At 39.3% G+C, this 22833-nt stretch overlaps 1 protein-coding gene across 22 annotated transcripts in view; it reads right to left on the bottom strand.

Moving 5' to 3' along the window:
* LOC144280412 (uncharacterized) overlaps nucleotides 1-22833 on the bottom strand; it is a 204584-nt gene that overhangs the window by 29345 nt on the left and 152406 nt on the right. For 8 of the 22 annotated variants that reach the window (XR_013348828.1, XR_013348823.1, XR_013348826.1 and 5 more), the window contains exon 1: nucleotides 17569-18728. Coding sequence is in view for 2 of the 22 variants with exons in the window: in XM_077842448.1 (XP_077698574.1) it covers nucleotides 11382-11406 (25 nt within the window). In the remaining 20 variants the exon portion in view is untranslated. The other 14 variants (XR_013348818.1, XR_013348810.1, XR_013348814.1 and 11 more) reach the window with 12 other exon arrangements.

Below are 22833 nucleotides of genomic sequence, written 5' to 3'. Positions count from 1 at the left end.
CAGTGAACCATCCAGGTGCCTGGTAATAAAGATTTTAATTCCAAAAAGACATTAACTTCACCAATTTTTTTTACTGTTTTAAATATTATACTAGAAAAGTTTTAATTTTAAAAAGTGACTCATGTTATATATTTTTTAAAGATTTGTTTATTTGAGAGAGATTGTGCAAGTGCATGATTGGAGGGAGGGACAGAGAGAGAGGGAGAGAATCTCCAGCAGATTCCCCACTGACTGCTGAGCTCCAAGATGGGGCTTGATCCCATGACCCCAAGATCAAGACCCCAGCAGAAATCAAGAGTCGGATGCTTAACTGACTGAGCCACCCAGGCGCCCCTCATGTTATGTTTCTATTACAGAGCTTGACTTAAAAGGACTGGACTTTAGGACTTCAAATATCTCTACTGCCAGGTTTAAACAATAACATTCTTCCAAACTGATTTTAAATCTCTGCTCTGATATTTACTAGCTTTCTGACAGTTATTTAAGCTCTCTGCTTGGTTTCTCCATTGGTAAAAATGGAGATGAATAATACCTACCTCATAGAGTTGTTACATGGATTAAAAGATTGTGATGCCCTGTGCCTAGCACTTACTCACTAGAGTTAACTTTTTTTTTTTTTTAAGATTTTATTTATTTACTCATGAGAGACACAGAGAGAGATCGAGGCAGAGACACAGGCAGAGGGAGAAGCAGGCTCCACACAAGGAGCCCGATGTTGGACTTTAACCCGGGAATCCGGGATCATGCCCTGAGCCAAAGGCAGGTGGCTCAACCGCTGAGCCACTCAGGTGTCCCGAGTTAGCTATTTTCATTATTATTCACTGTGGAGAACAAAGTCAACTGTGTCTTTACTGTGTAAAATATCTAAATGAAAAACAAGAATATCTTGATAATTCTAAGTATAATATTGCTTAGTGTTAACTGATGTATTTTAAATAGTAGTTCAGTGAATTTTAAGTGTTTATTAAGATGGATTATGTTCTATATATTCATTCATTCAACGACTAAAATATTCCTTTAACATCTACTATATGCTAGGCATTTTTACAAGTATAAACAAAAATAGACAAAAATTACTGCTTTCATGGAGTTTACATTCTAGTAGAAGGCAATAAAGCCAGTCCAGACCAATAAAGTCTGTCTGAAGAGGCAGCCCCGGTGGCTTAGCGGTTTAGCGTTGCCTTCAGCCCAGAGCCTAATCCTGGAGACCTGAGATTGAGTCCCACGTCAGGCTCCTTGCGTGGAGCCTGCTTCTCCCTCTGCCTCTCTCTCTCTAATAAATAAATAAAATCTTTAAAAAAAAAAGTCTGTCTGAACTATTTATTTTTATATGACTTATTCGTGGATATTTAAAAGAGATTTTAAAAATTAAAATATTAAAAAAAATAAAATTAAAATTAAAAAATCACATGAGCCCATTATTTTCCTAGTCTTTTCTCCATTCCTAGCACCCTCTCAAAAGAAACATCTAATGGGTATTCTGTACCACTACACCAATTACTAACCTCTTCCTAGCCCCAGAGGCAACAACAAAGATGTGTTTAAGCTCATTACTTAAACCAAATGAAAGCATAAGACTCAGAGAATTCACTTCATATTTCTTAAGACTTTCAGAAAATATGCAGTCTGATGGAACAGATTATAGGGTTCTGCATTTTTAAAAGATTTTATTTATTCATTCATTTATTTATGAGACACAGAGAGAGAGAGTGCATGTGCACACAGGGGAAGAGCAGGGGGAAGAGGAAGAAGCAGGCTCCCACTGAGCAAGGAGCAGTAGGGCTCAATCCCAGGACCCTGTGATCATGACCTAGTTGAAGGCACATGCTTAAGCTGCTGAGCCACCCAAGCACCCAGTTTTGCATTTTTAAAAATTAGTTGTAATTGATAAAATAGCAAAAAAAAAAAAAAAAAAAAAAAAAAGAGCATGCACACATGTACACAAAAACAACTATATAAAAATGTACATAACATCATTATTTGTGTTATCAAGTATCTGGAAACAATCTAAATATAATAGTAAAGATAATAAATGTTGATATAACTGGAGCTATTTGTATGAACATGGACATAATGTTGAAGGAAAAGCACAAATTATAGAACACTTACATGCCTGTTTGGGGAAGGGGATTCAATTTTTATTAAAATCCCCAAAACTCAGGCAAAGCCTGGATGTCTCATACTAAAAAGAAAAAATTGCTTCATTTTCATTTTTTCTGTATTTTTTAAAATTTAAATTAAATTAGCCAACCCACAGTACATCACTAGTTTCAGATGTAGAGTTCACCACCTACCTCAATTGTTTCATTTTTAAAACTACACCAGGGGGCAGCCCAGGTGGCTCAGTGGTTTAGCGCGGCCTTCAGCCCAGGGCATGATCTTGGAGACCCGGGATTGGGTCCCACGTTGGGCTCCCTGCATGGAGCCTGCTTCTCCCTCTGCCTGTGTCTCTGCCTCTCTGTGTATTCTCATGAATAAATAAATGAAATCTTTAAAAAAAAAAATAAAACTACACCAGGGACACCTGGGTGGCTCAGCTCAGGGAGTGATCCCTGAGTCCTGGGATCCCCTGTGGGGAGCCTGCTTCTCCCTCTGCCTATGTCTCTGCCTCTCTCTGTGTCTCTCATGAATAAATAAATAAAATCTTAAAAAAAAAAAAAAAGCTAGACCAACTCTTAGGGAAAAAAATAGAAAATTGTACAGCATTCTTATATAGAAAGCTAATGTAAATACTTCCAGCAAAAAACTGGGTATTATTTATCTGTTTCACAGAATCACAGAATTAAGTCAGACTCAAGTGTCTAATGGGTTCGATCACTTTGCCTTTCTAAGTTACCGTGTTCTAGACATTACATTACAGTCATCCATATGCCCTAGGAATAACGACTTTCCATCACCTGCTTCAAGACAGAAAATAGAAGTGTAAGTGGCAATGCCGTTAGTGTTCCAGTGTGTGAAAACCTAACGTGAATTTTCCCCTTTCTCTGGCAACAGGTCACAAGATATAATTATAAAAAGAAAAGGAAAACAAAAAAACCTTTCTTGCTCTGCTTTTACTGACTTCAGAAATAGTACTCGTTAAAACTGTCTTTTGATCTAGAATTACTAAATACTTCTTTAAGGATCTTTCAGTCACTTATCTTCAAGTTACCCAAATCACAAGCTCCTTTTTCCTTTAAAGATCCTCCCCTCCCCCACCAAAGTTAAGTAAAATCAGTTGCGATTGTTGGGCAGGTACTGCCCTCTAGTGCTTACACTTTTATAATAAAGTTTTTAAACACCACATCATTACCACAGAAAACCTGTCAAAAATTAAATAATATCCTATTAACCCAAAATTTTTCAATTTCATACTATTTATATTGTGGGCCAGTAAGTCTTTGTCCTTGCATCATTGGATGTTTAGCAGCATCCCTGACCTCTGGCCACTAGATGCAGGAACACTCCTCAACCCCAGCTGTGACAAAAATGTCTTAGGACTTTGCTAAATGTCCCCAGGGGAGCAAAATCACCTCTGGCTGAAAATCAAGTATTGCTAAAGGTTGTCCAAAATATTCACATTAATTCTGAAAATTATAAGCAGAAAAAGTCTTCTTGTAATAAAGCAAGATAAAGGAGAATTTCATTTCTGCATTAAACAGAAAAATAAAGAATTAAGGTTTTCAGGTCTCCTCCACACCCCACAAAGTCCTGGCTAGTGGGAAATTCTTCACACCTTTAACTTTATATTCCAGTTTTACTTCTCAGATCTGTTTACTTCCCTTCAAAGTGCTTAGAAAACAAAGCTTGTACTTCTAGCTGAGTATAGGAAAGATGTCAGGAAAAATGGGGGGGGGGGGGAATGTATCTGTACTATGTTCTAACATAATATGAAACATAATAATTATAAACATAATATGAAAATTCTCAAAAAATATCAAAAGAAGTTTCAAATCTGGATTTTAGAAAGTTACATTAAGAGGGTTTATTCAGGGCAGCCCGGGTGGCTCAGCGGTTCAGCACCGCCTTCAGCCCATGGCCTGGTCCTGGAGACCCGGGATCGAGTCCCACGTCAGGCTCCCTGCATGGAGCCTGATTCTCCCTCTGCCTGTGTCTCTGCCTCTGTGTGTGTGTGTGTGTGTGTGTGTGTCTCTCATGAATAAATAAATAAAAATTAAACAAAAAAGAGGGTTTATTCAGATCTGCTGTGTTAAAGCACATTATGCTTATAAATCCTGATTCTGTGAATTTAAAACCTACAAATGACTGAGGACTGATTTTTTTAAAGATTTATTTATTTATTTAAGAGCACCCACCAGAGCAGGTGGAGGGGCAGAGGAACAGGAGACAAGGAGACTACCCCCAGCTGGGAGCCCAAGGAGGTATCAGCTGATCACTGTCTCCATCCCAGAACTCTGAGATGACCTGGAAATCAAGAGTCTGATGCTTAACCAACTAAGCTACCCAGGCTTGGACTGGCACTGAATGTAACTTCCTCCCCTCATTAAGTTTCTCACTGACTTAACTGGGTTTACTAAAGAAAAAAGACAGTAAGAATCAATAAGCAATTTTTATTATATTATTAAGAATATATCACTTATTAATGTATTGCATTTATTGTTTTTAAAATTTTACTTATTTGAGAAAGAGAGAGGAAGTACAAGCAAGGAGACCAGCAGGAGAGGGAGCAGACCCCCCACTGAGCTGGGAGCCCAACACGAAGCTCAATCCCAGGACTCTGGGATCATGACCTGAACAGAAGGCAGATCTTAGTTGACCAAGCCACTCAGTGCCACTCACAAACTTTTAAAAAGCAAATTATTTTTGGGCCACCTGGGTGGCTCAGTCAGTTAAGCGGTTAAGCGTCTGCCTTCAGCTCAGGTCATGATGCCAGCTCCCTGCTCAATGAAGAGTCTGCTTCTCTCTCCCACTGCCCCTTCCCACCACCTCAAACATGTTCTCTCAAACAAATAGAATCTTAAAAAAAAAAAAAAAAAAAGGCAAATCATCCTAGAAATTAGTTTATGTTCATTACTAATTTCACATCACCTTAAACTTCTCTGTGAAAGAAGTATTTCCTTGGGCTTTGATTTAAAGGAACTGTAGTAGTCAGAATAACCGCCCTACCACTTGCCAGAATTCCATGTCCCAATCCCCAGAGTATGTTATCTTACATGGTAAATGAGATTTTGCAGTGTGATTAAGTTAAAGATTTTGAGATGGAGCGCAGCCTGGGTGGCGCAGTGGTTTAGCGCCTCCTGCAGCCCAGGGCGTGATCCTGGAGACCCCGAATCGAGTCCCACATCGGGCTCCCTGCATGGAGCCTGCTTCTCCCTCTGCCTGTGTCTCTGCCTCTCTCTCTCTCCTGCTCTGTATCTCTCATGATTAAATAAAATAAAATCTTAAAAAAAAAAAAAGATTTTGAGATGGAGAAATTTGCCTGGATTATCTAGCTGGGCACGACGCAATCACAAAGGTCCTTATAAATGAAAGGAGACAGGAAAGCCAGAAGAGAAATGATCACAGAAGTCAGAGTGATACCGTGGCTCCCTGTGAAGTTGAAGGGCCATGAGCTTAGGGATAAGAGCTGGAAAAGGCAAGGAAGTGATCCTCTACTAGAGCCTTCAGAAGGAACACAGCCCTGCTGACATCTTTATTTTAGCCTCCTACGACTCATTTCAGATTTCTGACCTCCCGAACTGTAAGAAAGTTAATTTGTATTGTCTTAAGTAAGTAAGTTTATGGTGATGTGTCATAGTGGCAGTAGGAAACTAATACAGAAACATTCCATTAATCTTTTACTATTTTTAATATCTCATTAAGTTGGCATCTCACAGTTTGAATAATCACGTCTCATCATGTTTGTTTGTTTTTTTTAAGATTTTAATTATTTATTCATAGAGACACAGCTAGAGAGAGAGAGGCAGAGACACAGGCAGAGGGAGGAGCAGGCTCCATGCAGGGAGCCTGATGTGGGACTCGATCCGGGGTCTCCAGGATCACGCCCTGGGCTGCAGGTGGCGCTAAACTGCTGCACCACCGGGGCTGCCCATGTTTGTGTTTTTAAAATGTGTGCTCTCTTTCTCTGGTTGCTAATAACTATCATTATTATCATTTTTTTCACTAATTATTATCGTTATTTTCACTAAAACACACTTGTTATTTATCTTTAGCTAAACAACATATCCCAAGATTAAAACTTGGAGGCTTATAGACATACAGTGAGGAAGGAGCACCCACTCTAGTGCTGCAAGACAAATTTAGTAAACATGACACATGCATTTAAGTATGTGGCAATAGCTACCTATGAAATCTCAAGAGAGAGATAAATCCAGTGGTGCAACCACAGTGGCTGTTGAACAAGTTGATATTTGATTCAGAAAATAGAATCTGACTTCAGGACACAAAAATGACAAAGTTAACAATGCTACTTTGATGTGACCCTTTAGCAGAAACAAGTTAGGTCATTGTAGAAGAGAATGAAGCTTGATAAATTGTGAAAAATGGGCCTATCCCCTTAATGTAGATAGAGGGAATAGGCTAACAAAGTATTCTCACCTCATTTCACTGGCATTTTAATGGTGAAAGCAGCCACTGTGGAGATTCCCTACACAGTGCCTGCCTGCTATGCCTCATTCTGATGCAATAGTCCTGATGGCAAGCATCCATACACTACTCCTTCCCTTGTAGAGGTATTATTCAGACACTCAAGGAATTATAATTAAAATCTACCTTCAAATAACTAAAATACTGGCATACACTTCCAAAAGAAAACAACTTTCCCTCCTTTGCCAACCCACTGACAAATTTGGAAAGATACAATTCCAAACATAATGTTCATTATTGCTTATGATTTTGATCCTTGAAACTTTATGAAGAAAATTCTGTACACATCTTTTCCAAAGTACTTATGAAAAACAAGAATATTTAATCCAGATGCTGTTTCCTAAATTGGCCAAAATGTGTTCTTCCCTGATTTGAAATGTAAGAATTCAGTTTAGCTTAGCACTTGCAGTTTAAAAAAGTAAGCTTCAGAAATTATCTTGCTTCATCCTCTCTTGTCCTGTTTCAATATCATCTGGCCTTTCAATCGGAACATGTGTTCATTGCTTCTTAGTGTCCACAGAGATCATTAATTCAATACAGAATATTTTCTTTATTTTAGGCTGGTATCAATGTGGACATCAAGGTATTCCTTGTACTAAGCAATTTAACCTGAATTGGCAATATATAGATTAAATCTGTATAGTAATTAAGGGATTATTTTTTTCTCCTTCCTTGATAGGGTAAAACGTCTCTAGACAACCTTATGTTTTATGTCTAAAAGACAAGTACAATGTGAGTTCAAAGGAAAATACTTCAAGAAAAGTAAACTCTAGCCATTTTTAACCTATACTTGAAAATTTTCCCTTCTTATATTTCTGTAATGGACAACTAATAACTGAGGGGATTATAAAAATCTAAAATATTATAAACAAGACACTGCTACAAAAGGTAGAAAAGGCAAATTCCTGCCCTCCAGGAGTTTTCCTTTTAGTGGTGCTGTAACAGGAATTCAGTAAGAAAGAGATATAACACTTCTACTTTTGTTTTAAACGAGTTTTATAACTTTTTTTATATCAGGTCTACATCTTCATAAAATCAAACTTACTAATGATAACAATCCATTAGAAAAGAAGAAAACACATTTTTACTTATATCTGATTACTTTAAAATGTTAATACTTTGTTCACTAATGTACCCCTAGAGTTTGGAATACAGGAATCAATAAATACATATTAGATGAATAAATATGTCTTGCTCTTATTCTTTTAGATCAACTTAAGAAAAAAATTTCAGTTGCCACCCAAAAAATTGCATTGGAAATTGTATTAAATTTTTAAGTTGATTTAAGATGGCCTGAAATATTTACAATGTTTAGGCTTTCTATCCAAAACTCAGTACGCCTCTCCTTTCATTCAGTGGTGAAAATGAAGGATGTTTCTATTAAACGGTGTTTCCAGTGTTTTTTGTCTCTGGTAATAATTTGATAGTTTGGCTTATATAGATCAAAAACACTCTTCACTGAGAACATAAGTATAAATTTCATTGATATGGTGAATGAAATCTTTTTTTTTTTAAGATTTTATTTATTTGTTCATGAAAGACACACAGAGAGAGGAAGAGAGGTTAGGCAGAGGGAGAAGCAGGCTCCCTGAGGGGAGCCCAATGCAGACTCGATCCCAGAACCCGGGGATCACAACCTGAGCCAAAGGCAGACGCTCAACCACTGAGCCACTTAGGCGCCCTGAAATCTTTTTTCGTTACATTTCCTACCTAATTATTGCCAGAATAGTGGAGTGTTTTTTTCCTGAACGACTTTATTAATTCAAACATTTAGTTTAACAAAAAATTCAATCATCTACTTTCCATACCACACCCAAGTTTATTTATTTTTTTAAGTAATTTTTTAAGTAACACCCTCCATATTTAAATCACTTGCTTACTATCTTATTGCATTCAGAAATTTCAAAACAATTTTAAATTACAGTGTTTGAGAGATTAAATACACAAATGGACAATGGCCAGACCATATGGAAAACAGAATTTTGGCCACAATCTGCAGCCACCTGCCCAGGAAACTAACTCCTTATCTATAATAAACAACCCAGGAAGCCAGTCTGTTACAAGTCAGACTTACAGGAAGCCAGGCTGCTATCTACAGTGACAATCCGAGAAGCTAAACAATAACTTCTATAACAATCTGCCCAAAATGACCATGACTTCATTAATAACTGACAGCTTCCCTAATTTGGTCCCAACATCCAATGTGGGACCAACCACAGACAGAAAAATATGCATCACTAACAAATCACATAGGATGTCTCATTTCTAGTTAGCCTGTCTACAAGCTTCCCCATGCCAAGCCTTCAATCAGGTAAACACAGATTAAGTCTTCCCTTTTCTCTACTATAAAGCTTTCTCAATCTTCTGCCTACCTTAAAGTAACTGACAAAACTCCAGTGATGGTAGCTAATTCCCTTGCTAGAGCAAACTCAGAATAAATAGTCTTTATTTTTCTTATTCGGTTGGTCTTCATTTATTTGCACAGGCAACAGCCAGGATCCCTTAATTTTGCTCCTCATTTTAATGGAAATATGCTTAATTATTTTGCCAACAAAAACAGTATTGTTATTTTGAAAAAGGTTTTACCATGTTGAGTTGTCCTTCTATTTCATTTCTGGTAAGTACTTAAAATAGAATGTTCATTTTTATCAGATAACTTTTCAGCATCTTGTATTTTTCATATTCAGTGTTTTAAGATTAGACTTATTATTGAGCCATCCTCAAATTTCTAAGATAAGCATTTCTCAGTTACTGAATTATTCTTTCAATATATTATAGGTAAGACCCATTTTTAGTAGTCAGTATTAACCTTACTAGTTTTTGTCTTCCAATGGATAATTTTATTTTCAGATTAGGAGGGTATATTTTAGGTAACTAAAAAGATAAACCATAACATTAGTATCCACTTACAATTACAAAGGAATAATTAAAAAATACCTCATCTTCAAGAGTGTAACAAAAATCAAATGTATTCAAAAGTGAAATGAAGGTGCACCTGGGTGACTCAGTCAGTTAGGAGTCTGCCTTCAACACAGTTATCATCTCAGGGTCCTGGGATCGAGCCCCACAGCTCCACATCAGGCTCCCTGCTCAGGGGGGAGCCTGCTTCTCCCTCTCACTCTGCCTGCTACTCCCCCTGCTTGTACTCTCTCTCTCTGTCAAATAACTCTTTAAAAAAAAAAAGTGAAGTGAAAATAAAGCTACTTGCAAATTTTTGCTTTAATCAAATAGAAAACCATTATTTTAAGCATTGTCTTTATTTGAAAATTCTCTACTGTTGAAACATTCGAGCTAGAAAGAAAATTCTACTGATATTAGAGGCAGAACTTAAGACATCTCACAAATAGGAATGGTAAATACATATAATAATGCTTTCTTTTAACCCTAACTTATTCCTGTATTACATGATAGCAAGTTTTACAAATTAGATTAATACATTTTTTTTAATTTTTATTTTATTCATGATAGGCACACAGTGAGAGAGAGAGAGGCAGAGACACAGGCAGAGGGAGAAGCAGGCTCCATGCACCGGGAGCCCGACGTGGGAATCGATCCCAGATCTCCAGGATCGCGCCCTGGGCCAAAGGCAGGCGCCAAACCGCTGCGCCACCCAGGGATCCCTGATTAATACATGTTTAAAATTTAACTTAATGAAGTTAATATCCTGATGTTAAGAATACTAATATTTTTTTTAATTTTTATTTATTTATGATAGTCACAGAGAGAGAGAGAGGCACAGACACAGGCAGAGGGAGAAGCAGGCTCCATGCACCGGGAGCCCGATGTGGGACTCGATCCCGGGTCTCCGGGATCGCGCCCTGGGCCAAAGGCAGGTGCCAAACCTCTGCGCCACCCAGGGATCCCTAAGGATACTAATATTTTAAAATAATTAGACATATGTAAAATATAAGCATTTAATATATGCTTTAAAAGATTTCCAAATCACTGGTAAAGAGATAGATTATTCAATAATAAGTAGTGTTGGAATAATTAACAATTTGGGGGTGTGGAGAAACAACAGAATTGCCCAAAGAATGATCCAGGGGGCTCTCCAAAGTTTACCTGACAAAGAGCTGGCTGATATCTGGAGGTACCTGATCTCACCTTCACCTAAACTATCCAAGTGCTGGGCAGCTATCATTTCTAGAAGCTTTCTGAGCTGGCACCCAAGCTAAGGCTATTTGACACTCCAAATCAGCTCTACTCTCAAGGTCACTCCCATGTTTGACCACAGTGTGTCTGGTACACTTAGCAAGCACACCACTCTCCTGGCCCCATGCATCCTGCTGGCCCTTCTATTTATCAATTCCTGCTTAAACCAAATAATACTGCTGGTGTTTGCCTGAGCCCTCTTGCTTGAGGGAATATGGCTTTAAACTCTGACCACACATTATGCACAGAAACTAATTCCAGGTGGTCCACAAGTCAATAAAAATAAATCAAGACAATGAAAAGCTAGAGTAAAATAGAATTAAATGATCATCAAATCTCTGGAGGATGAGACACGTTTCTAGGCTTCATAGAATAAAATGTCTCACAAATAAAAACACAAATTCTTTTACTACATAAATATTTTGAACATCCATATAACCAAAATAAAAAGACGAAGAATAGAATATTTTTATCTAGTATGACAAAGGGTTAAAATCCCTATTACATAAACAAATTAATACAACTGATTTTTTTAATCAAACAGTAAAAGCCCACTTGGTAAGGTTATAAACAATCTACAAAGGAACTTGCAAACAGTAATCAAAGAAAAGCAAATGAAGGCAATAATGAGGAAATTTTTTTACCTACTTTTCCTCCTGACAGCTCCATCTTAGCCTCTTTTGCTCTTCATCTCCTCAACTTCTGTATGTTCAAGTGCTCCAGGAATCCAATACTTAGACTTTTCTTTTTTCTATCTCTATTCATTCCCTAATGATCTCACCCAGTCACATGGCTTTAAATAGCATCTATTTATCAATGAGTCCCAAAATTTATATTTCCAGCTCGGACTAGAATACCCAGCTGCCTACTTGCCATTTCCACCTGGATTTTTAACAAGTGACTCAAACTTAATGAAAATGTACCCAGTGTAAACTACTGATACTACCTCTCTCCCCCAAGCCAGCTCTGCTTGTAGCCTTCCCCTTCTCACATAATGGCAGTTCCATTCTTCTGGTTGCCCAGGCCAAAAATCTTGGTATCACCCTCACTACGCTTTTTCCCTCATATGCCACATCTCAACAGTCAGCAAATTCCTGTCAGCTTTACCTCCAAAATACACCCACAATTCAATTCACTTCTCCCATCACCACCAGGATCCAAGCCACCATCATCTCTCACTTGGATTATTGCAATAGCCACCTAACTTGTGTCCTGGCTCCTGTCCTTGCCCCTCTTCCTCTGTTTTCAGAATAGCCAGAACGAACCTGTTAAAACGTAAGGCAGATGCTGTCACTTTTTTGCTCAGCTCTCCAAATGCTGCCTATTCTCATAAAGGGTAAAATCTAAAGACCTTACAAGCCCTACATGATCGATCTATCCCCTTCTTATCCTGCTCCACCCCTTATCTCCAAGACTATATCTAATATTGCCATCCTTCTTGCTTACACTGTTCTAGCCATATGGCCTTGACATCCCTCCACCACACCAGCCATGCTCTACTACACAGCCTTTACACTTGCTTGCTATTCCTTATCATCAAATGAATGGTCTTACCAAGGTATCAAACAGTTGGCTTTCCTTTTCCTTTGGGTCTTTACTAAAAACTTTCCTTGACTTTTCCTCCTCCCTTTCCGTTGCCTTTCTAAATAACTCAGTCCTAAAGACATGAGGATGGGGCAGAACTAGGTACACTAGTGCATAGTGGTGTGTCAGAGCCAAGAAGGATAAGATGACACCCCCACAGAGGGGTGGCCTGGCATGCATGGGATGTCAGACCTGAGTGAGGTGGGGGCATGCTGCGTGAGGTTAGAATGGTATTGAGGCAGGGAAAGGTATGGCAGCAGTGGAAGAGACTGATAATATACAGAGGATTTGATCAAATAAGTAAATAGAGGATAAAGGAAGCTAATTTCTCACTGTCAGATTATAGAGACACAAAGACGGAAACAGGATAAAACTAGAATGAACCCGAGGTGTTAGATTGAAATTCAAGTGAATTCATGGTTTTCAATATAAATATATAGACATAATTTTGTGTATATTGTGTGTATATATGTTACATATATATGTAAATACATATATACACAAACACATATATTCTCTGTCCATTAAGAGGGTCTGGGAGGGGCAACTCCATTCAACCCCCATAGTAATGAGCATGCCTAGCACCTAGAGTGTGACTTCAAAATAGCATTCTCAAGGGCTCCTGGGACAAATGGCTGATTCCAGGACGGGGCCAGGAAAGCACAAGATAAGCCTGGAACATACTGGCATGCCAGAAAACAGGGAAGTGCTCAAAGAATGATGGGGGCATGTCAAAGGACAAGGAAGCTAAGCTTGAAGGGCTTCCAATGGGAAAATATAAGAACAATTTAAATACCAGAATAATGACACTCACTCACTAAAATAGGAAATTATGAGCTCATATACATAAAAGCAAACAAAATGAAAGCTGGATGAGGAATGTGATCGAGCTTCTCCCCACTAAACACTTAATTACAAAGAGAAAAAGAACTTTACAGTGGACAACCTTTAAAGATACCATCGAAATCAAGTGATCAAAGTAAACATTATGACTAATGGAACAAAAAGAAATTATGTGCCACCTGATATGATGCAATAAGAACACAGCTTTGGGGGCACCTGGGTGGCTCAGCGCTTGAGCATCTGCCTTTGGCTCAGGGGGTGATTGAGTCCCACATCGGGCTCCCTGCAGGGAACCTGCTTCTCCCTCTGCCTCTGCCTCTGCCTCTCTCTGTGTGTCCCTCATGAATAAATAAAATCTTAAAAAAAAATACCACAGCATTGTTTTTGTCATAGTCCTGCCAAAAATGAATAACCCTAAGTCTAAGCATGAGGAAACAGCAGACAGACTTAAATTAGGGGATACTCTACAAAGTAAGTGGCCAGGAATTTTCAAAGGTATCAAGGTCACAAGAGTTGAAGAAACACTGAGAAACGGTTTCAGCCGGAAGGATACTAAAGGGATATGATAACGATACTAAAGGGATATGATAACTAAAACCAACAAATTGATGCAGAACTGGGTCCTTTTTCTACGATTTTTGCTGAGACAGTAATGCTAAGACAATTGGCAAAAATCTGGGTTATGAGGATAAGAATATTGATATCTCAGTATTAACTATTCTTATTTTGGTGTGTATATTTTGGGTATACATGAGAAATGTCTTTGTAGCAAAAACACTAACGTATTTGGAGAGGAGGGACATTAGATGGGTAATCTCAAATTTTCAGAAAAAAACATTTTTTGCTTCTATACTTGCAAGTTTCCTGTAGGCTTGTGATTTATTTATTTTTTTTTTTAAAGTCTTTTTTTTTTAAATTTTTATTTATTTATGATAGTCACAGAGAGAGAGAGAGAGGCAGAGACACAGGCAGAGGGAGAAGCAGGCTCCATGCACCGGGAACCCGATGTGGGATTTGATCCCGGGTCTCCAGGATCGCGCCCTGGGCCAAAGGCAGGCGCCAAACCGCTGCGCCACCCAGGGATCCCTAGGCTTGTGATTTAAATCTAGAATATATTTTTAAAATTTTGTCGCTTACTCAGTAAGACCTTTACTAGTCACTTTAATTAAAATGCTCACCCCAGTGACACACTCCTTCCTGCTTTATTTTTATTTCTTAACACATATATTTTGTTTATTTAGTTGATTATTTCATCCAAGAGGATCTAGGAGCACAGGAACTTTTGTCTTTTATTCACTACTGTGTCATGAGAGTTTAGGACATTGCCTGGAGCATAATAAGTACTCAATAAATATTTAATGAATAAGTGAATGTATAAACTTATTGAGTAAATGTTTTAAGACAGATAATAACCATTATGAGGACAAGTGAAGTAAAGGTGTTATTCTCATTATCAATATAGCTTATTAAATGCTTCTGGAAAATAATTTGGCAATTAAGAATCATAACAATATTAATGCCCTTTATTTTTTTTAATATTTATTTATTCATTTATGATAGACCGAGAGAGAGAGAGAGAGAGAGGCAGAGACACAGGGAGAGGGAGAAGCAGGCTCCATGCCGGGAGCCCGATGTGGGACTCGATCCCGGGACTCCAAGATCGCGCCCTGGGCCAAAGGCAGGCGCTAAACTGCTGAGCCACCCAGGGATCCCCTATTAATGCCCTTTAATCTAGAAATTCCATTTCTTGGATTTTATTCTAGGAACTATCCTAAAATATAGGAATGCAATCACAGTGTTAAGCTGTTCACTATACCAGAAAAAAAAAAGAGAGAGAGAGAAAGAGAGAAATAAACAAATAGATAAAAAATATTGGATAAAGTATGCCATATCCACAGATTAAAATTCTATTTCATTTGAAAATCCATTTGTTTTGAAAACCATTTCATTTGAAATTATAGTAATATGGGGGAAATATTTTATGTATTATTATATTGAGAAAAATAAACAATATTAATTTATAGTCTATAAACTCAAAAATATGTACTATAATAAGCAATTATTATGTTGTGGTAGTTTTTTTGGTTTTTTTTGTGGTAGTTTTTATTTGCTTTTCTCTAATTTTTAGTAATATTATAATTTAATTTTTTTTTTCTTTTAAGATTTATTTGAGAGAGAGAGCATGAGGGCAGTGAGGGAAAAGGGAGAGGGAAAAGTAGACTCCGCACTGAGCAGGCAGCCGATGTGGGGCTCAATCCCATAGGACTTTGGGATCGTGACCTGAGCCAAGGGCACATGCTTAATCAGCTGAGCCACCCAGGTACCCCATGTAATTTATATTCTTAAAATGCATTTATAATAAAAAATATTTATATTTTAAAAACACATCATGGATAAAGTTAGCCAGATGTAGTATTAACCTCATGAAAGTAAGTACTGCTTGGATAAAGAGATATATAAATAAAAAATTAACTAGGCTGTGGGATGACTGGGTGGCTCAGTGGTTGAGTGTCTGCCTTGGGCTCAGGGAATGATCCCTGGATCTGAGATCCAGTCCCACATCAGCCTCCCCATGGGAGGCCTGCTTCTCCCCCTGCCTATCTCTCTCTCTGTGTCTCTCATGAATAAATACATAAATAAATAAATAAAGTTTAAAAACTAACTAGTCTCTGTTCAAATGTGACCAAATATAAAAGATGTATGGGGTACCTGGGTAGCCCAGTCAGTTGGGTGTCCGACTCTTCATTTCACCTTGGGTCATGATCTCTTGAGTGGTGAAATCCAGCCCAGGCATCTGGTTCCAAGTTCGTCAGGGAGTATGCTTGAAGATTCTCGCCCTTTGCCCTTCCCCCTACTCTCTCTCAAATAAATACATCTTTTACAAAACTAAAAAATAAAAGAGGTGGGCAGCCCCAGTGGTGCAGTGGTTTAGTGCCGCCTGCAGCCTGCGGTTTGATCCTGGGGACCCTGGATCGAGTCCCACGTCAGGCTCCCTGCATGGAGCCTGCTTCTCCCTCTGCCTGTGCCTCTGCCTCTCTCTCTCTGTGTCTCTATGAATAAATAAATAAAATCTTTAAAAATAAATAAATAAGGTAAAAAAAATTTTAAATCTGTCTGAAAACAAGTTATGTTAATAGAAGAAAGCAGTTTACATAATATCAGGAGAATTTGGCCATATTGGTTTTGTACTTCTGAAGCAAGACATGCTAAATACAACAAACACTAACACCATGAAAAAGGTATACTCTGATGTGGATCAGGGTAGGTTCATCATGCTTGCCAGACCAACAAAATATCTCTCAACACCATCTAGCATGTTCTGTTCTAATTCCATGCTCTGATTATAACTTGGCCTCCCCATTATCTTTTTCTGGGAAGGGGTTATTCTAGAACTCCACGTAGCCACATGAGTACTTGAAATGTGGCTAATCCTAACTAAGATGTGCTTTAAGTATAAAAACCACCCCAGATCTCAAAGACTTAGTATGAAAAAAAGAATGCAAAATATCTCAGCAATAACTACATATTAATTATATGTTAAAATTAGAACATTTTGGATATATTGGGTTAAATATATTATTGTTACCTGTTTCCTTTTACTTTTCTAATATGGATACTAGAAAATTTTAAATTATTTCTGTGGCTCACATTTGTGGATAGTATTTTTTCCCCCCCACAGGAGACAGAGAGAGAGAGGCAGAGACATAGGAAGAGGGAGGAGAAGCAGGCTTCATGAAGGGAGCCCAATGTAGGACTCCATCCCGGGATTCCGGGATCATGCATGCCCTCAGCTGAAGGCAGATGCTCAACCACTGAGCCACCCAGGCATCCCCATATTATCTTTTTATTGATGAACACTGATCTAGAACATTAAACAAGAATACTGCAATCAATATAAATGTACAATCTCCCTAAAAACCAATAAATTGACACCAGGTTTAGACAGCAGTCTCTTGAGTTTTCATGGCACAAGTCTAGCCCTCATATTTGCAATGACAAAATCAGATCCTCAATGAAGTGAGCAAATTAAGGTTCTGGCACCCTCTGAGCTTCCTGGGCATAAGCTGTTAGCTCCACTATTTGTCTACCTCCTAACATTTCTCTCTTGGCTCATAATCTTGTGTTTAGACTGTATTCTTCAAGGGATAGGATTGTGTATTATTCATCTTTATTTTCCTAGCACTTCAGTGCCTTAAACAAAGGTATTAAAAGGTTTTTTAGGAGCACCTAGCTGGCTCATGTGGGTAGAGCCTGCAACTCTTGATCTCAGGGTTGTGTTCAAGCCCCATGCTGGGTATAAAGCTTCCTTTCAAAAAAAAAAAAAAAATCTCTTTAAAAAAAAGTTTGTTAAATAAACATTCTTCCACATCTTATGCCTTTGATCATAGTTATAGGCATCCTTACCTTAAAAAGCTTGTGAACATAACCTCTCCATTGTTTTTTTTCTTTACCAGGTAAATGTAAATGATTCTTAAAGATTGAACACATAAAAACCTGAAAGTAAATCACAATCATGTGAATTAAAAATAATTAATATCTAACATGGAGTGATAGCTTTACAACCATCACAGCACAGTGTATTTTATTATTAAGGACAGAGCCTTAGAGACAGACTACAGAATTGATATTTCATCATTATGCAATGGCCTATATTATATGACCTCTTATTTGTCCCTGAATTCCAACAGCAACCTCATGGCTGATACAGAATAGCGGCGGAAGGGAAAATAGATGAAACAAAAAGGAAAGACTTATCATGAGATGTGTGATGCTTTGGCTTCTTAACATAGACCAGATAAGGGATACCTGGGTGTCCCGCAGTTGAGCGTCCGCCTTTGGGTCAGGGCCTGATCCCGTGTTAGGGGACGGAGTCCTGCTTTGGCCTCCCTTCGAGGAGCCTGCTTCTCTCTCTCTGCCTGTGTCTCTGCCTCTCTCTCTCTCATGAATAAATAAATCTTTAAAATATATATAGAGAGAGACCAGATAACAATAACTGCTTTCTCAGCAAGTAGTTTCACAAGGTTCTAGTTGAAAACTGCAAAAAAACAAATTCACTACCAACTTTCCCTGTTAATAACTATTTCTGAATACTATGACAGCAACAAAACAATGCTGAAAACACAATCTCTCAATATGGCGGCGGTGGGGTCAAAAACCTTCCTCCTAAATATTAACCTGTCAGAAGGAAAATCCTTTTCTGAGAAATGATAGTACCCAACAGAAAATCCTGACTTCTTAAAATCCAGGTATGTGCCTATCTCTTATTTTAAATGAAGTAGTTGGTCTTCATTTAACCCAATTTTGTGACTTTTATAAAAGCCATTGAAAAAGCCTGAGAAACTACTGGCATTAGATTTACTAGATTATTTGTAAACATTGGGTTTACGTGTAAACATATGGGTGTTGGGGGGGGCTCAGTTTCTAGAGCATGTGACTCTTGATCTCAGGTTTTGAGTTCCAGTCTCACCTTGGGTAAAGATTACTTTAAAATAATTTCTTAAAAATTAATGGATGGTTTTATGTTTCTATAGAATTAGCAACTCTAAATTTTCTGGTAAGATCTTATTTTTTTTTTAATTTTTTATTTATTTATGATAGGCACACAGAGAGAGAGAGAGGCAGAGACACAGGCAGAGGGAGAAGCAGGCTCCATGCACCGGGAGCCCGACGTGGGATTCGATCCCGGGTCTCCAGGATCGCGCCCTGGGCCAAAGGCAGGCGCTAAACCGCTGCGCCACCCAGGGATCCCAAGATCTTATTTTTAAGTAATCTCTACACCTAATGGGGGGCTCAAATGCACAATCCCAAAATCAAGAGTCACGTGCTCAGGATGCCTGGGTGGCTCAGTGGTTGAGAATCTGCCTTCTGCTCTGGGCATAATCCTGGAGTCCCCGGATCAGAGCAAGTCCTGCATCAGGCTCCCTGCATGGAGCCTGCTTCTCCCTCTGCCTATGCCTCTGTCTCGAATAAATAAATAAATGTAAAAAAAAAAAGTCACATGCTCTACAGACTGAGACATCCAGGTGCCCCACTGTCTTTTGATGTTTTTATAAAAATTGTGTACACACAAATATTTTCTGAAATGTGACTAATTCTAATGAAAAGTATAATTTAATGAGTTTTTCTCCAATAGTTTGAGACACTTCTAACAAACTGCAATTCAGTTGCCCAACCTAAAAGAATTGGAAAAAGTCCCAAGCTTGCTGACCTTTACAAAACTTCCCCACTGGAACCACTCTTCCCTTTCAGGAGAAAGAACAAAAAACAACCCTCAACCTATATTAAATCTCTTTATCATTTTCCATGTGGTCTAAGTGTTATTTTTCAGTGCTTTATCCACGAGTAAATGGTTGCTCTAATATTTTCCAGAACTGATTTGTCCTTAGGCACCAAATTGATGAAGACTAAGATCCAGCAATTTTGGCATTCAATCGGGAAAATGAAAATAGGAAAACCACAAAAGAGCGGGCTAGCTCCTACAGACAAGAAGCAAAGCTCACGGAACAAAGGCCCCTGGAGCGCAAACTTGAACCTACACAATCAAAAAGCAGCAAAAAGTGTCCTCCAGTTGCACTTCCACCGTAGAAACCTTGAAAACCTAAACAACCCACCAACGTTTACACTTGCTAACTTGAATGATATTCATGAATGTGCGACCAAGAATTCAAATTTCAAATTAAATTAGGAAGAAAACAGAAACTCTGAAAATCGTTAAGCGAAGTTTGGCAAAAGCGTAAAAGAACAAAGAAAAGGAAGGTCCTGAGGACCCGAGCAGCGAGCTCTGCCCGCGTTAGCCCCGCCGACCGCGGAAGAGGGAGGCAGCGTAAGCCAGAGCCGGGCCGCCCTTCCGCCAACCGTTGGCGCCGACCTGCGGGCGCGGCGTTGCCGCTCAGCCTGCGCGTGCGCAGCTCGTGACTGAAAGCCGCGGGAGCGCGCGGGCCCGCGCTAGTCTGGGGGAGGGGCGGACGGGGCGAGGGCACGTGACCCGGATTGCGGCATTTCTGGCCCAATCCAAGGCGTTCCGGAAAGCGCCCTTGCAGAACAATTCGGGTAGCCCCGGTTCGACCGGGGAGGCCTGACTTCTTTTTAATCTCCCGGCTTCCCGGTTGCGCTGTCGGATCTAAGAAGCTTGTTTTGCGGCACTTTCTGTCCTGCGTCCCGCAGATCACATTAGGGGCACAGTCTGGAGTGACTGGCGCTTTTTTTTTTTTTTTTTTTTCTTTTTCTCCGTCATTAGAGTGTGTCAGCTCCTTAATTTCAGGGACTGTTGCGCTCTCCCTAAAACGCGCAAATCCAATTTCTACTGCTGGAGACTCCAGAATCCCAGGAGGGGGCCTTGTGGTAAAAATAGTACTCTAAAAAAAGAAAAACTGGTTTATCTCTATCTCAGAAATTGAGGGTTGGGGAAATTAAGGTAAAAATTTAAAGAGACAGCTGTTCCATAGGACTAGGATAGATAACTTCCCTCAAAAATGTACCCTCAGGAACGCCTGGGTGGCTCAGTGGTTGAGCATCTGCCTTTGGCTAGTTGTGATCCTGGGGCCCTGGGATCCAGTCCCGCATCAGGCCCCACACAGGGAGCCTGCTTCTTCCCCTGCTTGTAGGTCTGTCGTGAATAAATAAATAAAATTAAAAAAAAAAAAATCTAAAGTAGAGATGCTGGAATAAGGTGTGGTTGGTAAGCCCCAGAGGAGTGTGACAGGAAACAGTTCTTGGAGAAACTCACTCTTAAGGCTAAAGTCCTTGACGTGAGAGGGAAGTGGAGTAAAGGAAAAATGAATTGAGGCAAAGTTGAACCGTTCTAATCCTTCACATGCTGACTGCTACATCTACAGCCCAGGAACCTTGGCAGTGGGGAATGAAAGGTGCAAAAGGATCAAATGTCAACTGAGTCAAAACAATTTTTTAAAACAAGATATCACTCTCCATATAACCTATTACAGAAAGCTTGCTAAAAGTAAGACCCCTCACCTGGAATCCAAGTCAGAAAATTTCATTCATTTCCTACAAATAATAAATCCTCCACACAGCGGAAATGAATTCCTTCTTAACTCAGAATATTCTCATATGGAATGGGGGGTGGGGGAGGGATAGTTAAAAGTGCTGGACTTGCACTGACTTTTCTGCAGGCGTTGCAGAGTGATTGTAATTGCTGCTTCTCCTTGCAGATGTTAGTTTTCCCTGGAGCTGCTGTCACTGGGTCTTTAAGTAAGTATAGTCGCTTCAACTGCAGCTCCTTCCATTACCCTTACAGGTTCTTCTATCAACTCCAGTCCTCCTCAGTCACAGCTGTCCATAGAAGTGATAGTAAGCTCCCCTGAGCACACTTTGCCAAGAGAAGACTGGAAGAAAATACCTCCACGTAGAGAAACCCAGTAGCTTCAGTGAGCTAATTCTGGGGTGGTGGAATGAGTTTATCCAACTCAAGTGGAGGCACAGATCGTGGCCTTCATCCACAAGGTGGTGCCATCTGAATATTTAATAGGAGAATTACAGAAAATAAGGAAGAGTTTAATGTCAGTTCTTTTTTTAAGATTTTTTTTCTTAAAGATTTTATTTATTCATTCATGAGAGACACACAGAGAGAGGCAGAAACACAGGCAGAGAGAGAAGCAAGCTCCATGCAGAGAGCCTGATGGATTCGATCCTGGGTCTCCAGGACCATGCCCTGGGCCGAAGGCAGGCGCCAAACTGCCGGGCCACCTGGGCTGCCCAGTTTTTTTAAAGATTTTTTTAAAAATTTATTCATGAGACACACAGGGAAGAAACGGAGACATAGGCAGAGAGAGAAGCAGGCTCCCCACTGGGAGCCTGATGTGGGACTTGATCCCAGGATCTGGGCTGAAAGCAGATGCTCAACTACTGAGCCATCCAGGTACCCCAGTTTCAGTTACTACTTAACAGCTGGAATTTTTTTTTTCACCAGTGCTATGTGCCTATTTGATGGCCTGTATCAATACTGACCAGTAATGTGGATGTGCCCATTTTATAAGTAACCAGGTCCAAATGATGCCTGAAGCAAAAATTTGACTATTTGTATTCATAAATTTGAGTAAGTCGTAGTTGCTTCTGATGCTTAATCAGAATTGCTGTTATGGGGTAGCCCTGCTTCAGTCTTACCACCCAAAAAGGATTAGATCTGTATGAAATAAAACTATTTTACCAGTATATAAAGTCTTTTTAAAGATGCTCCTGGAGATCAACCCACTTTGTAATTTCCATTTTGTGGCATAACCCATTCTCTTTCAAGTTAGGGCTGATCAACAGACTAGCACAAATAGCTGCCTCAGGCCAAATTACCCAAGCCAGGTTTTCAAATCTTAGGCTGATTAGTACATGAAAAAGGAATGCAGTAGTAGAATGCAATTATTAAGAAACAGCTGCAGAATCTTTGCATCCAGTACTAGGAACATAGAGGAAATTTTCAGCAACTGGGAGAATGTCACATGTTCCAACGCCTCTCTTTAAAATACAGAAGGAGGGTAGCCCCGGTGGCACAGCGGTGCCGCCTGCAGCCCAGGGCGTGATCCTGGAGACCCTGGACTCTGCATGGGGCCTGCTTCTCCCTCTGCCTGTGTCTCTGCCTCTCTCTGTCTCTATAAATAAATAAAATATTTTAAAAAATAAAATAAAATACAGAAGGAATAAGCATTACTAAAGTGGTTTGAA

Source organism: Canis aureus, chromosome 12 (genome assembly GCF_053574225.1).
Source record: "Canis aureus isolate CA01 chromosome 12, VMU_Caureus_v.1.0, whole genome shotgun sequence".
Classification (NCBI taxonomy): domain Eukaryota; kingdom Metazoa; phylum Chordata; class Mammalia; order Carnivora; family Canidae; genus Canis; species Canis aureus.
The sequence above is the reverse complement of the archived record's forward strand: the minus strand, read 5'-3'. Positions and strand labels throughout refer to the sequence as shown.